The sequence below is a fragment of the Anolis carolinensis genome, chromosome 4 (assembly GCF_035594765.1).
Source record: "Anolis carolinensis isolate JA03-04 chromosome 4, rAnoCar3.1.pri, whole genome shotgun sequence".
Classification (NCBI taxonomy): Eukaryota; Metazoa; Chordata; class Lepidosauria; order Squamata; family Dactyloidae; genus Anolis; species Anolis carolinensis.
In genome coordinates this window covers 253,186,774-253,200,771 of record NC_085844.1, presented here as the reverse complement: position 1 = coordinate 253,200,771, position 13,998 = coordinate 253,186,774, and the positions used below count along the sequence as shown (strand labels likewise).

At 42.9% G+C, this 13,998-nt stretch overlaps 2 protein-coding genes across 2 annotated transcripts in view; both read left to right on the top strand.

The window, feature by feature from the left end:
* Positions 1 to 1,457, top strand: part of LOC100562844 (protein-glutamine gamma-glutamyltransferase 2) — a 50,099-nt gene extending 48,642 nt beyond the window's left edge. Inside the window, exon 13 of the mRNA XM_062979205.1 lies at positions 512 to 1,457. Coding sequence (XP_062835275.1) covers positions 512 to 680 — 169 coding nt within the window. The 3' untranslated portion in view covers positions 681 to 1,457. The remainder of the gene's footprint in view (positions 1 to 511) is intronic.
* A 5,354-nt stretch (positions 1,458 to 6,811) lies between these two features.
* LOC134298574 (omwaprin-a-like) lies at positions 6,812 to 12,789 on the top strand. Its single transcript, XM_062979217.1, has 3 exons — positions 6,812 to 8,702; positions 9,340 to 9,490; positions 12,583 to 12,789. The coding sequence occupies exons 1-3, from the start codon at positions 8,624 to 8,626 to the stop codon at positions 12,614 to 12,616; spliced, it is 264 nt and encodes an 87-aa protein (XP_062835287.1). The 5' UTR covers positions 6,812 to 8,623; the 3' UTR covers positions 12,617 to 12,789.
* The last annotated feature ends 1,209 nt before the right edge of the window (positions 12,790 to 13,998 follow it).

Here is a 13,998-nt window from a genome sequence, read left to right as displayed (position 1 = left end):
ACTTCTCCTGTTCTCCAAGAACTCTCGAAGATGATTGCCAGTGGTTCTGAAATAACTTCCGCTAGTTCCTTCAATACTCTTGGATGTAGCTGATCTGGCCCTGGGGACTTGAATTCGTTTAGAGTGGCCAGGTGTTCCTGGACAACTTGTTTCCCTATTTGGGGTTGGATTTCCCCCAATCCTTCTTCATGGAAAAATAAGACATCTCCTGAAAATAAGACCTAGCACAACTTTGGACGCAAAAAATAATATAAGACACTGTCTTATTTTCGAAGAAACACGGTAGAATTGTAACTTTGGAAGAGAACCCAAGGACTATTCGGTCCTTCAGTCCAACCCACTCCTACCAGGTGGGAAAATACTAGCAAAGGTTTGTCTGGCATGACTTGGCCATGGTCTGGATCTAAAAAGAGAGAAGCACATTATTAAACCATCAGGTGAAAAGTCTTTTTTCAACATTGCCATATGTTGAAGTTAGCTTATTGATCTTTACTTTCCTGTCTTTCCCCAGTGAGTCTCCCATCGGTCCGGGCGAAGAAGCCAAAGTGAGGGTGGACTTTGTTCCCCGACGGTCTGGTTTGAGGAAATTGGTGGTGGACTTCGAAAGTGACAAGCTGAAAGGGGTGAAGGGCTACCAGGACGTCATCATCGCTCCACCACCCAAGTGGAGCAGGCCATAAAAAGAAGAGGGTGCCTTCTGTGTTTGTCTTGCCAAGATCCTTTGCAATGTGTCTCCTGTTTAGCAAGAGGGACAAAAATCCCAGGACCGAAGGAGACCCAGACGTGGACACTTGAAATCCAACCCAACATTGCAAATATGCTTCTTTCCCCCATGTTTATTACCCAGATATGGAAACTGTTGGTTCAATTTGTTTTTCATAAAATGCAGCTTAGAATGGATGCTGCCATTGTGGTCTGAGCGTAAAAAGTGCTTCTGGAGGCCCTGCTTGACTTTAGAGAGAGGAACCCTCTCTTCTTGCCACCAAACACTCAATAGGTCAACAAAGACACACAAGCATCTCATAGAATTATAGAGTTGGAAGAGACCTCATAGGCCATCCAGTCCAACCCCATTCTGCCGAGAAGCAGGAATATTGAATTCAAAGCACCCCTTGAAGGGACCATAAGCCAAAAAAATAGTAAACTATTTCCTATGTAGCTTTGCCTGTGCATATGCCCTTCCCTTCCTGTGAGCTGGTGTCTTTCTCCAGGAAGTTCCAAAGAGAGAAGAAAGCTCAGAGTAAATAAGTCAGGTCATTGGTATCACTTGTGCCAAGTAGGTGTGGAAGGTGAGGAAGAGCCTCAGCCATTGGTCAATTTTAGATAAGCCAGAGGTATATAATCTTTGTTTGCTACGCACATGTTGTGACGGCCATTTGCATGGTACAGACCCACTAAAGTGGCTGTTTTGCCTTATCATCAGCTGTGATAACAATAAAAGGCTTGTTTTATTGCTCTCCTGGAATTCTCTCCTTTACTTCCCCTCCGGGCTAGTCTCAAACACCCTGACAGATGGCCATCCAGCCTCTGTTTAAAAACCTCCAAAGAAGGAGCCTCCACCACAGTCTGGGGGAGAGAGCTCCACTGCCGAACAGCCTTTCTCACAGTGAGGAAGTTCTTCCTGATGTTCAGGTGGAATCTCCTTTCCTGTAGTTTGAAGCCATTGTTCCATTGCGCCCTAGTCTCCAGGGCAGCAGAAAACAAGCTCCCTCCCTCCTCCCTATGACTTCCCTTCACATCTTGCTCCATGGCCCTCATTATGTCTCCTCTCCGCCTTCTCTTCTGCAGGCTAAACATACCCAGCTCTTTAAGCCGCTCCTCATAGGGCTTGTTCTCCAGACCTTTGATCCTTTGAGTGGCCCTACTCTGGTCATTTTCCAGCCTAGAGTCAACATTTTCCTTCAATTGCGGTGCTCAGAATTGGACACAGTATTCCAGGAATGGTCTGACTAAGGCGGAATAGAATAGAGGGGTAGCATGACTTCCCTGGATCTGGACACTAGATTCCTATTGATGCAGGCCAAAATCCCATTGGCTTTTTTAGCTGCCGCATCACACTGTTGGCTCATGTTACCCTTCATTCCCATGAGGACTCCAAGATCTTTTTCACACATCCTGCTGTTGAGCCAGGCATCCCCCATCCTATATCTTTGCATTTCCTTTTTTCTGCCCAAGTGGAGTATCATGCATTTGTTGTCCCTGTTGAACCTCATTGTGTTAGTTTCGGCCCATCTCTCTAATCTCTTCCTCAACAAAAATCCCATTTTGTAAAGCAGATTACCAATCAGATTATGTTGCTGTGAATTTTTGAATAAAAACATTCTTTTAAAAAAAAGAAACTAAGTGCAGCTTTTAATTGACTTTTGGCAAAAAGGAAGGAAAAGCTGGGTTAAAAACAGCAATACACCATATAGAACAACCCCAGCCATCAAATAAATTCCCGGAGAACAAGAAATCCATATAAAATGAAGTGTGAACATGTCTATGAAAATGAGGGTCTTTCACCTAGTTTTGCTTTTTTCTAAGCTCCTGGCATCATCTCAAGCCGGTTCGTACCAGTCTCGGATAAAGGAATTCAAGTCGTATCAGAAATTGTGTACTTTTTCAAGTTCTCTTGCTCTGAGCAGTTGGAGCATAATGCACAATATAATAGAATCATAGAATCACAAAATTAGAAGAGACCCCAGAGGCCATCTAGTCCAACCCACTGCCATTCAGGAAAAGCACAATCACAGTCCTCCCAAATGATGAGCATCCAGTCTATGTTTAAAAGCTTCCACCAAACTTTGAGGCAGAGAGTTCCATTGTTGAACAACTCATCTTATGGTCAGGAAGTTCTTCCTAATTTTCAGAAATCTCCTTTTCTGAACTCATGGGAGGACAAAACAAATCCAGTGGCACTCTCTGCCTTAGAGTCTGGTAGAAGTTCCTTCTTTGGGGACTTTTAAAAAGAGGCTGGTGCTTTGGTTGTGCTTTTCCCACATGGCAAAGGGTTGGACTGGATGCTCTGTGTGATTTCTTTCAACTTGATTTTATGATTCTCTGAAAGCAAACATCCTAGCCTAGGTTGCCTTTTTTTTGGGGGGGGGGGGGAGAAAAATAGGGGGAAAGAAAAAGGAGGGGTGAGATAGGTGACCTCCGGTCTATCCCAATCTGATCCCAAATAAAGCTAATATCATATGCTTCACCCTCTAGACCTCTCTATATTAACTCTTTTCTCATATTACAACATTAATAAAAAAAACTTTAATGGAGCCCTGGTGGCATAGTGGGTTCAAAGCCTTGTGACTTGAAGGTTGGGTTGCTGATCTGAAGGCTGCCAGGTTCGAATCCAATCCGGGGAGAGTGCGGATGAGCTCCCTCTATCAGCTCCAGCTCCATGCAGGGACATGAGAGAAGCCTCCCACAAAAAAAAAACCATCAAAAACATCTGGGCATCCCCTGGGCAACGTCCTTGCAGACTGCCAATTCTCTCACACCAGAAGCAACGTGCAGTTTCTCAAGTCACTCCTGACATGAAAAAAAGATCTTTAATTTATTATTCAGAACTCAGAATTAGCAAACCCTTCTCTTCTTCGTACAAAAAGTGAATAAAAGGTTTCGAGTCTTTTAAAAAAGTTTTCAGTGTCCCTTCTTTTAGTAGACATGCTAATTTTTCCATTTTGGCCAAGTCCGACATTTTTATCTTCCATTCCTCTGTTGTTAATATTGTTGCACTCTTCCATTTCTGCTCATATAGTAGTCTGGCTGCTGTGGTCATACATTGCCATAGTCTATCCTGGTTATTTTTATCAGTCAGACCAAGTAGAAAAGTCTCCGGTTTTAGCTTTATTCTATTATGGGTCATGTATTGTTTAGTGGAAATTTCCCCTCTGAGCATCCACTTCTGATCTGAGCAGCCGGAGGAAGTGAGTCCAGGCCCTACAAAGACCAGGAGCTGCTCCAATGGTTCTCAACCTGCTGCCTTCTTGGTCTTCAAATATTTGGCTTTTTCTTTTTTGCCATGACCTCAAAAACATTCAGTTGCTTTGATAGATGTGTGGGCATCCTCAGGTGTCAGGTGGATGAAAGAAAACACTAACAGGTCTTCAAGTGTTGTTGCATGTTTTCTGGGCTGTATGGCCATGTTCTAGAAGTATTCTCTCCTGACGTTTCACCCACATCTATGGAAGGCAACTACTCCTCTGCTATGCCAGCTCCATTGGCTGCCGATTAGCTACCGAGCACAATTCAAAGTGCTGGCTTTAGCCTATAAAGCTCTAAACCAGGGGTCCCCAAACTAAGGCCCGGGGCCCGGATGCGGCCCATCGAAGCTACTTATCCAGCCCCCATGGCACAAGGGCAGAAGGGGGTTGGACTAAATGACCCAAGGGGTCTCTTCTTCTCTCACAACCCTTCTTCTTCTTCTTCTTCTTCTTCTTCTTCTTCTTATTATTATTATTATTATTATTATTATTATTATTATTATATTGTATGACACAGCAAACAAGATAGATATGCTGGATTTCGTATCACAAAATCACATTATTATTATTATTATTATTATTATTATTATTATTATTATTAACATTGAGGCTGGGTGGCTATCTGTCAGGGGTGCTTTGCTAGTGCTTTTGATGCACAAAGGCAGAAGGGGATTGAACTCAATGGCCCAAAGGGTCTCTTCCAACCATTATTATTATTATTATTATTATTATTATTATTATTATTATTATTAACATTGAGGCTGGGTGGCCATCTGTCAGGGGTGCTTTGCTAGTGCTTTTGATGCACAAAGGCAGAAGGGGATTGGACCCAATGGCCCAAAGGGTCTCTTCCAACCATTATTATTATTATTATTATTATTATTATTATTATTATTATTATTATTATTAACATTGAGGTTGGGTGGCCATCTGTCAGGGGTACTTTGCTTGTGCTTTTGGTGCACAAAGGCAAAAGGGGGTTGGACTTAATGGCCCAAGGGGTCTCTTCCAACCCTCTTTATTATTATTATTATTATTATTATTATTATTATTATTATTATTATTATTAATAGTAATAAACATTGAGGCTGGGTGGCCATCTGTCAGGGGTGCTTTGCTTGTCCTTTCGGTGCACAAAGGCAGAAGGGGATTGGACTCAATGGCCCAAAGGGTCTCTTCCAACCCTCTTTTTATTGTTGTTGTTGTTGTTGTTGTTATTATTATTGCTCAGTGGCCAACTATAGTCCGGCCCTCCAACGGTCCGAAGGATCATGAACCGGCCCCCTGTTTAAAAAGTTTGGGGACCCCTGCTCTAAACGGTTCCAGCCCAGCTTACCTGTCCAAATGTGTCTCCCGCTACGAACCACCTCGTAATTTAAGATCCTCAGGTGAGGCCCTGCTAGCGGTCCCGCCAGCCTCACAGATGCGGCTGGCAGGGATGAGAGACAGGGCCTTTTCAGTAGTGGCTCCCTGCCTGTGGAACACCCTCCCCAGTGAAGTCAGGCAGGCTCCTTCCCTCTTATCTTTCTGTAGAAGAGTTACAACCTGGTTGTGGGACCAGGCCTTCGAACAATAATAGCAGCATCAACTACTACTATGTGTTTTAGAACTCAATAGCAGACCCAGTTTTTTGGACTCGAAACATGCCAATTGTATATTTATATGTGTATTTTTATGAATGCCTAACATAATTTAATTTTAATTGATTTGAAATGTACTATATTGTTTTTATATATACGTAATAAATAAAATCCTCCTGGGGCATAAAATCCTCCTTCCATATCTTTCATTAAGACCTGGATTTTTAAAAGCATTAGAGTTACTATTCTTAAGATTCTGGATCCTTTCCCTTCTTTTTGTAGAGGATGAGATTGGGTTTACTGCTTCTTAAAGCTGTTCTACCCAAGAGGAGAGGCAGGTGTGTGCACTTTCTTCTCTCCCAGAACCAGCAACTTTCCTAGGCATTTTAAGGAGATGCAGGGAAGAAAGAATGATGACCTGGAGCTCAATCGAGCTATCCTCCCTGGACTACCTTAAAAATCCCCTCATTAGCCTGCAAGACTTTCTGCTTGGGGATTTGCTTCCATAAAGCTGTTTCTACTTTCTACACTAGATGAGAGGTAGGCTTCCCTTTTTGCTTGCTGGGATTACTATTATTAATAATAATAATCTTTTAGAAGTATTTCCTGAAGGAAAGGAATGGAAGGAGAAAAAGAAGCTAAAAGGGTGAAAGCCCCCAAACATGCTCAGGTCCCCAATTCCCAGCCAGTCCCACTAAATGAAAAGAATAAGGAAAATAAAGGAAAATAAAAAAGATTCAACTGTGATGCCGAATAGGGGAGAAGGAGCTGAGATCACTCCTGTTTGCTTTTGTCTCAGGCGCGTTTTTGTACTGGGAGCGTTCTTACCATTACGAGCTCCTGAAGCACCGAAGGTACCGAAGGAAATGGAGGAAACGAAATCCACGCACAAGTCTAATCACTACATGTGTCCCGATTCTCAAACACTCTGCTTCATTTTTAAAAAATGCTTCACTCACAGAGCTCAGATGGTGTTCTATTTCAGCGTCAAGGTCAGCTTTTGTGGAGAGATGGCTGTCTAGGTACAGAAATGGTCAACATTTTCTAGCTTTGCACCATTAAGCTTTATTTCTGGCCTCGCGGAGAGATTGTTTGGTATTGGCTGGTAAAGCATTTTGGGCTTTTTTTTAATGTTCAGTGAGAGACCAAGCTCTTTATATGCTTCTGCAAAGGTGTTTAAGATGGCTTCATGGGGGAGTCACAGGACGGTCATAAATTTATCAGGGCATCCATCTGATTTTCAGGAGGATGGTCCAGAAAGCATTACAATTCACTGTGTTTCCTGCATTATTCCTGGTGCTTTCATGCAGTGAAAATCATGTTCACTCTTCCATCTTGTGTAGATTTTTCTGGCAGGGGTTAAAAGAGGGAAATCTTGATTGTTTCCACAATTCTTTCTTTCTCCCTTTTTGAAAAGGGTGATGTTGGTGGCATACTTGAAGTCACTTGGGATCTTCTAGGTCACCCACACTTTTTCAATGAGCTGGTGGACTTGTTATGTCCACTCAGGCCCAATGTCTTTAAAGATTTCAACAGGGATCCCATCAGGTCCACTGGCTTTTTAAATTTAGTTGGTTGTTGCCCTTGCTGGCTTCCTCCAAACTAGGAACTAGCTCATCCCTGTTTATTTATTTATTTATTTTGAGAAATCTGCAAGCAAATCTCTTCAGTCACATTGGAGCTGTGGTTAAGAAGGTCAGGATAATGCTCTTTCTAATATAGTGCAATGGATTTTTGTCCTTAAGAAGTTAGGTTCCATCTGTTGAACGTAGAGGGTGTACGCCATGATTTGCTGGGCCATAAATGACCATTGTGTCTTAAAAAATCCCTGTGCGTTGCGGACATCTGCAAAATGTTGGGATTCTTGAACCTCTTTTCTCCACCAGATATTTTTAAGTTCTCTCATCCTTCATAGGACCTCACCTTTGGCTTAGCATAGATCTTTTTCTTCGCAGCCTAGTTGATGTCTCTTTGCCTTTTTGGAAGGCTTTCATTTTATTATCAATTGTATGTTGGATCTCAATATTGTTCCCAACAAACCAGTCTTGATGTTTATTTGTTTGGTATGCAATGGTTTGTTTAGAGGATCTTATGATAAGAGTCAGTTTATTCTAATGTTCCTCAACATTTTCAGGGTGTACAATTAGTTGATGATCCTTGTTGTTTGGAGGGCTCTTGAAGGACTTGGCTGTTCATTTTAAACCTTATCTTTCTTATCTTCCTTGGAGTCTATGATGGATGGTCTCTACAGCAGTCATCAGCACTTGTCATAGCTCTTGAGAGAAGGAGACTGAGGCAGCCTCTGGCATGTATAATTATATTGTTTAAGAGGTCCCAATGCTTCTACGGGGCAGCTTCCATTATGTCCTAAACTTATTTTTCTGGCAGAAGAGTGTGTTGGTGATGACAAGGTTGCATTCTGGGCATTTGATTAGAAACAGAATGCTATTCAGGTTACTATTTTCAATACCGTCTTTCCCTATAGTCCCTGATCACAAGTCGAAATCCGGTCCTCCTTAGGTATCTCAAATAGGATGATTAATTATCCAGTTGACAGTAGAATTTTTCTTGATGTCTTCATCAGAGTTGGTGTGTAGGCACTTATGATAGTTGCCTCATGGTTTTGGCAAGCTTAATTTGGAGGGATGAGAGTTGTTTGTTAAGACAAATGGATGCTTCAGATAGATGCTTCACCAGTTCGCTTTTCAAAGCTAAACCGACTCCATGTATTGGTCAAAAGACTGATTTGATTCTGTCCTGATTAGCAACTGGTGAAATTGTTTCTGTGGACTTCTTGCCTAAGAACGTTTAGCAGGACTTAAAAGGCACAAATACCCAAGATCTGACCCTTTCTCCCAAATGCTTACGGCTAGAACTTCATGGAACATGGAGCACTCCTGAAATTCACCACTTCAGATATGCACGATTGGTTATCTCATGAGTGTTTCTCTGCCAAAAAGGTCATTCCCAAAGGCAGTCTTTGTGCTTTGTCCTCTGCTCAGTTTCCAGGACGGGCACTGCCCAACGTCTTCTGGAGGAAGTGGGCAGAGCTGCAGCTTCACTTGGTCCTGACAAACCATGAAGTCCTCTGGTGGTCTCCCTGCCCTTCTTGCTCTCCTGGCCCTCTGTGCCTTGATGCCTGCTGCTTCCAGGACAGGTGAGTGGTACCTGGACGGCTAAGCCACTCAACAGAATTACTGACCCCATTCCAGATAAGGCATTCTTTCAAACTTATGCCTGCCTTGAGGTGGCCTCCTTCATCCAACTCTTCAGATCCAGGTGTAGATATCAGACCACAACATGGTAGAAATGACTGGATTGTGGAGGTCTGGGAGGTGGCCAACCAGGAATATTTAGAGGGCCCAGTCAAAGGGCCCCACAAGCCTTTCCTGCTGTTGTCTCCTTGGCATCAGTAGTAGCCCCTCTGCTGCCTACCAAAGAAATCCTATTCTCTAATGTTAGATTGCTGCCAGCATTCTGACAGAGGTGGAAGAAGCCCATTGCACCAAAATAGGTGAAGCGAACATAATAGATGGGGAACAACTGAGGAGGATGAGGAGGTCAACTGGCAATGGGATGCTCAGAGTATTGTGGGATAGCAAGACCTTTTGGCAGGGTCTTGGTGGGTATGCAAGATAAATGAGATCAAGTCAAAGGGTTGTACCTTGCAGGGGTCAAACCCCAGGAGTTGATGTGACCTCCTGACCATTCTGGAAATGCTAGATTTTCTGGGCAGCAGCTGTGTGAGGGGCAGGGAGGTGTCTCACAGCTTCTGCATTTGTCCTCTCTTCCAGAAAAGGTTGGGTTTTGCCCAAAACAATCGACTGTGATGGACTGTGACAATGTGATAGTGAAGTGCGAAACTGATGATAACTGCCCTGGTTATGAGAAGTGTTGTGAACAGAATTGCAAAAAGGACTGCATGACACCTTACCGACTAGTAGAGTGAGTCTATTTCCCTTGTGATGGGGTCGCTGGATTGTTAGCGAGGGGTGGAAGAGGAGGAGGAGCTGGATGGCCTGGTGTCACTCCTGTTCTCAGAAACATTCTCAAAACTACATACTGCACAGACATTGGGGATTTGAATTGAGGAACAAAGTCAACAAAGGCTGTGTGTTGTCGAAGGCTTTCATGGCCAGGATCACAGGGTTGTTGTATGTTTTCCGGGCTGTATGGCCATGTTCCAGAAGTATTCTCTCCTGACGTTTCACCCACATCTATGGCAGGCATCCTCAGAGGTTGTGCCACATCTATGTTAGGCATCCTCACAACCTCTGAGGAAGCCTGCCATAGATGTGGGCGAAATGTCAGGAGAGAATACTTCTGGAACATGGCCATACAGCCCGGAAAACATACAACAACCCTCAACAATGGCTGCCATGGAGCAATATACTTTATTTATTATGGGAACTCCATATCAAGGAAATTTGCTCAGCGTGTTAATTAATGAGCTCCATTCCAAGCAAAATGATGGGAAGCAGAAGAGGCAGAGAAACATCCCACTGGGAATCCGTATCCGTCACAGCAGAGACAGCTTAGGTAGAAACAAGGAGAGAAAACTTTTGAGTCACTGCAACTATGTAACCCTATAGTTACTGTCCATTGAAAAGCAACCTTGACTCTATAGTGCTAAGTGTTGTTGCCCTTCCAAGACCACTTGCCCTCCAACAATGGCGCGTCCTGTTAGGTTAGAGTATGTAGCGGAACCAGCAGTGTCCAGTTAACACCATGTGCAAAGAGAACCACACCAGGCAGAGGAATTGAAAGAACAAAGGAACTTTACTTGTTGAGTTGAAGTTAAGTAAACAGTTCAGCAATCGTACAATGTCCATGTAGTTGCATAAGATCAATAACTAATCAATCAGCATTCAATATATCCAGCAAAGCATATTCAAACTGCTACTTGACCGTAGCTAGAGAGCCTGCCTTATCTGTGCTCTCTATGGAAGCCCAGATTTCCAACTGACAATCTCAGCCATCTGCCAGCAAACCGATACATTGTTTGAGGTGTGGCCTGCCTCTGTAAAGAGCTGAGCTCTTTGCAGGCAACTTTGCAAGGATTTCTTTACACACACACACATATAGCAATTTGGCGTAATACATCCTTCTTGACCTCTGGGCTGCTGGAATTTCATTGCAACTCCCTCCTTGGGGTTACATTGGAGATGTCATGCAGGGGGCAAGTGGAGGGAAGTGGGAGCGATTGTCATGGATATGGTGCCATTTCCCACCTTTATGCTGCAAAGTATACCAAACTTCCAAAAGAATATGCCTTTAATGATTAGCAGGGACCTGAAGGCCATGGTCTCCCGGATGAGGGGGCTTGGTCCCGTCGTAGAATGGGGTGAAGTGCCCTGCACAGTGTAAGAATCCTTTCTTATTGCTTCACAGGTTTTGGGGAAGGGTATGGTTAAGAGTTGAATTTGGTAAGGGTTACAGGGCCCTCCCAGTTCTCTTAACACTGTCCCCCACAATAGCAACCTAGAAGGAGAGCTATAACTCCCAGCACATTTAACACACACACCTTATTATAGCAGCCTAGGAGTGAAGCTATAACTCCCAACTCTCTTAACATATACACACTGTTATAGCAGCCTAGGAGTGAAGCTATAACTCCCAGCACATTTAACACACACATCTCATGATTGCAGCCTAGGAGTAAAGCTGTAACTCCCAGCTCTCTTAACACACACACCATTATAGCAGCCTAGAAACAGAGCTATAACTCCCAGCACTTTTAACACATACACCTCATTATACCCTGTTTCCCCGAAAATAAGACAGTGTCTTATATTAATTTTTGCTCCCAAAGATGTGCTAGGACTTACTTTCAGGGGATGTCTTATTTTTCCATGAAGAAGAGTTCAGATTTATTGTTGAACAAAAAAAATGAACATTTATTATATACTGTACAGTAGTTGTCATCAAAAACCAGCATAACCAGACAAACTGTGGATCCTATCAAAAATTTATTGTCACTACCATTATTTCCATGTACAACAATCTATGGTACATTCATTTATTTATCCTGCATGCTCTGGTGTTTTGTTCAGTGGGCTTGCTTCCAAACAAAATCTTTGCTAGGTCTTATTTTCAGGGGAGGCCTTATATTTAGCAATTCAGCAAAACCTCTACTAGGTCTTATTTTCAGGGGATGTCTTATTTTCAGGAAAACAGGGTAGCAGCCTAGGAGTGAAGCTATTACTCCCAGCTCTCTGAACACACACACGCCACTATAACAGCCTAGAGACAGAGCTATAACTCCCAGCTCTCTTAACACACCACCACCACCACCACCACCACCACCACTACTTGGCATTGGGAGAGTGGCAAAGGGCTCCTGCTCCACCAGCAAATTCAGGCAGGGTAGAGTTAAGGGCTGTGTAGAGTAAGGATGACATCACCGTCTTCAGGTGGAGCTCTTCCTCTGCTGATACTCCACAAATAAACTAGCAAAGCTCAACCAAACTCCTGCTCTCTAAAGCAACTGCCCTAGGATGCCTGCCACAGCCTCCTAGGGATGCAGGCAGAGCCGGCCCTTGGTATTTTTCAAGTGTAGGCGAACAGAATTTTGGTGCCCCTCCCCAAACCAATCACTGAAAAATAAAAGCGTTGGATAAGCGAAAATGTTTGATAACAAGGAGGGATTAAGGAAAAGTCTATTAAACATCAAATTACATTAAGGTTTTTCAAATTAAGCACTAAAACATCATATTTTACAACAAATCAACAGAAAAAGCAGTTCAATACCTTGCGGAGGCAGGCCCCAGGAGACAGGAGTTGCCTCGATGGCGCCCCCAACAAGCTGGTGCCACAGGCAACTGCCTAGTTGGCCTAGTGGTTGAACCGCCTCTGGAGGCAGGGAAGCTCTTTGCAGGCCACATCTGGTCAGTGGGCCATATGTTGCGTAGTCCCTGGTCCAGGACACCTAAAACTGATGGTATTCTATCAATTTTAGAAAGATAGACATAGCAAACATGATGTACAGTACGTCTTCCCACTTGCACCTCCTACCTCTGATTCTCTTTCCTCTTCAGAGAATGGCCTAAAGTGCCCTGTAGCCATGGATAGCGACCAGCTAAGACATCGGACCTGAGCTCCTCTGCTCAACTCTTCCTGTTCCATAAAAGTCCAAATCCTGCTCTGCGCCATTCCTACTTGCCCCACTGATGATGGTCCCAATTCTGCTCTGTTAGTATCCCTCCTTACCTTGGCAATAAATGCACCAATCCCCTTCCCCTCAAGAGTGTGCGTGTTGGGGGGTGGGTGGGTTGTCTTCTCTTCCTAATGGTCTTCAAGGTCTCCTTCTTTTGGAAGAAATACCATGCAGAGGTCTTCCCAACATTGGCTTGGAGACACACACACATGTTCAGTGCCCTGAGAAATTCTTTCCAGATATGGCATGGGAAGCCCCATTTGACTAATAGGGATGAGCACACTCTTGGCATTGCTGTCTTTGGAGGGCATGAAGGGGATGAAAGAGTAATTTTTAATAATAATAATAATAATAATAATAATAATAATAATAATAATAATAACAACTTTATTTTTGTATGTCGCCTCCATCTCCCTGAGTGGACTCGGACTGGCTCACATAGGGACAAGCCCAACCATCGAACATCATAAAAAACCATTTAAAGCATATATACATCATAATTAAAACATAATAGTCAACTATGGTTTAAAATAGTTTAAAATTATAAAACCATAAGACATAAAACAATCTTAATCAATCATCAGCAAAGACATCAAAAAATCTAGCTAAGCATGAGTAGGTAACTGTCACAGTTCACTAAAGTTTGGAGCTGATGAATAAAGTGCATGAGTAAAATGAAATGCATGGGGTGTTGAAAACAATTTGAGAATACATCCAAGAGTGCGTATGAAACAAATGTACATAGCAAAACATTCTTCATGGTCCAAAAACTTTGCCCCATAGTCATTGTTTTCATTATCTAATGTGTTGTTGTGATGAATGGATTGACTGATTGGGGTCTGGCTAAGGACCTGTTAAGGCCTGGCAAGACTGAAGATACCATCTTATAATTGAAACCTGAAAAAAAGGCATTGGAGAACAGGTGAAGAATTTAATTAACTTTGCCATGAAAAGAGAGGGTCTTCTCTCAGTCCCACCTTCATCTCAATGAGAGGGAAACGGGGCCTCATTTATCATCTATCTATCTATCTATCTATCTATCTATCTATCTATAAATGTAATGTGTGGTTTTACTATGGAGTAAACAACAAAACCACTGAACCAAATCACACCAAATTTGGCCACAAAAGACATCCAGTCTGTCTTTCAAACAAAAAAACCTTGAAAAATAAAGCTCAAATTAGAGAACAAGAAGTCATTTCCCCCTTTAGAAATAATAATAATAATAATAATAATAATAATAATAATAATAATAATAATCCCCTCCACAGATGCCACCTTGACGTGGTGGGGGGGC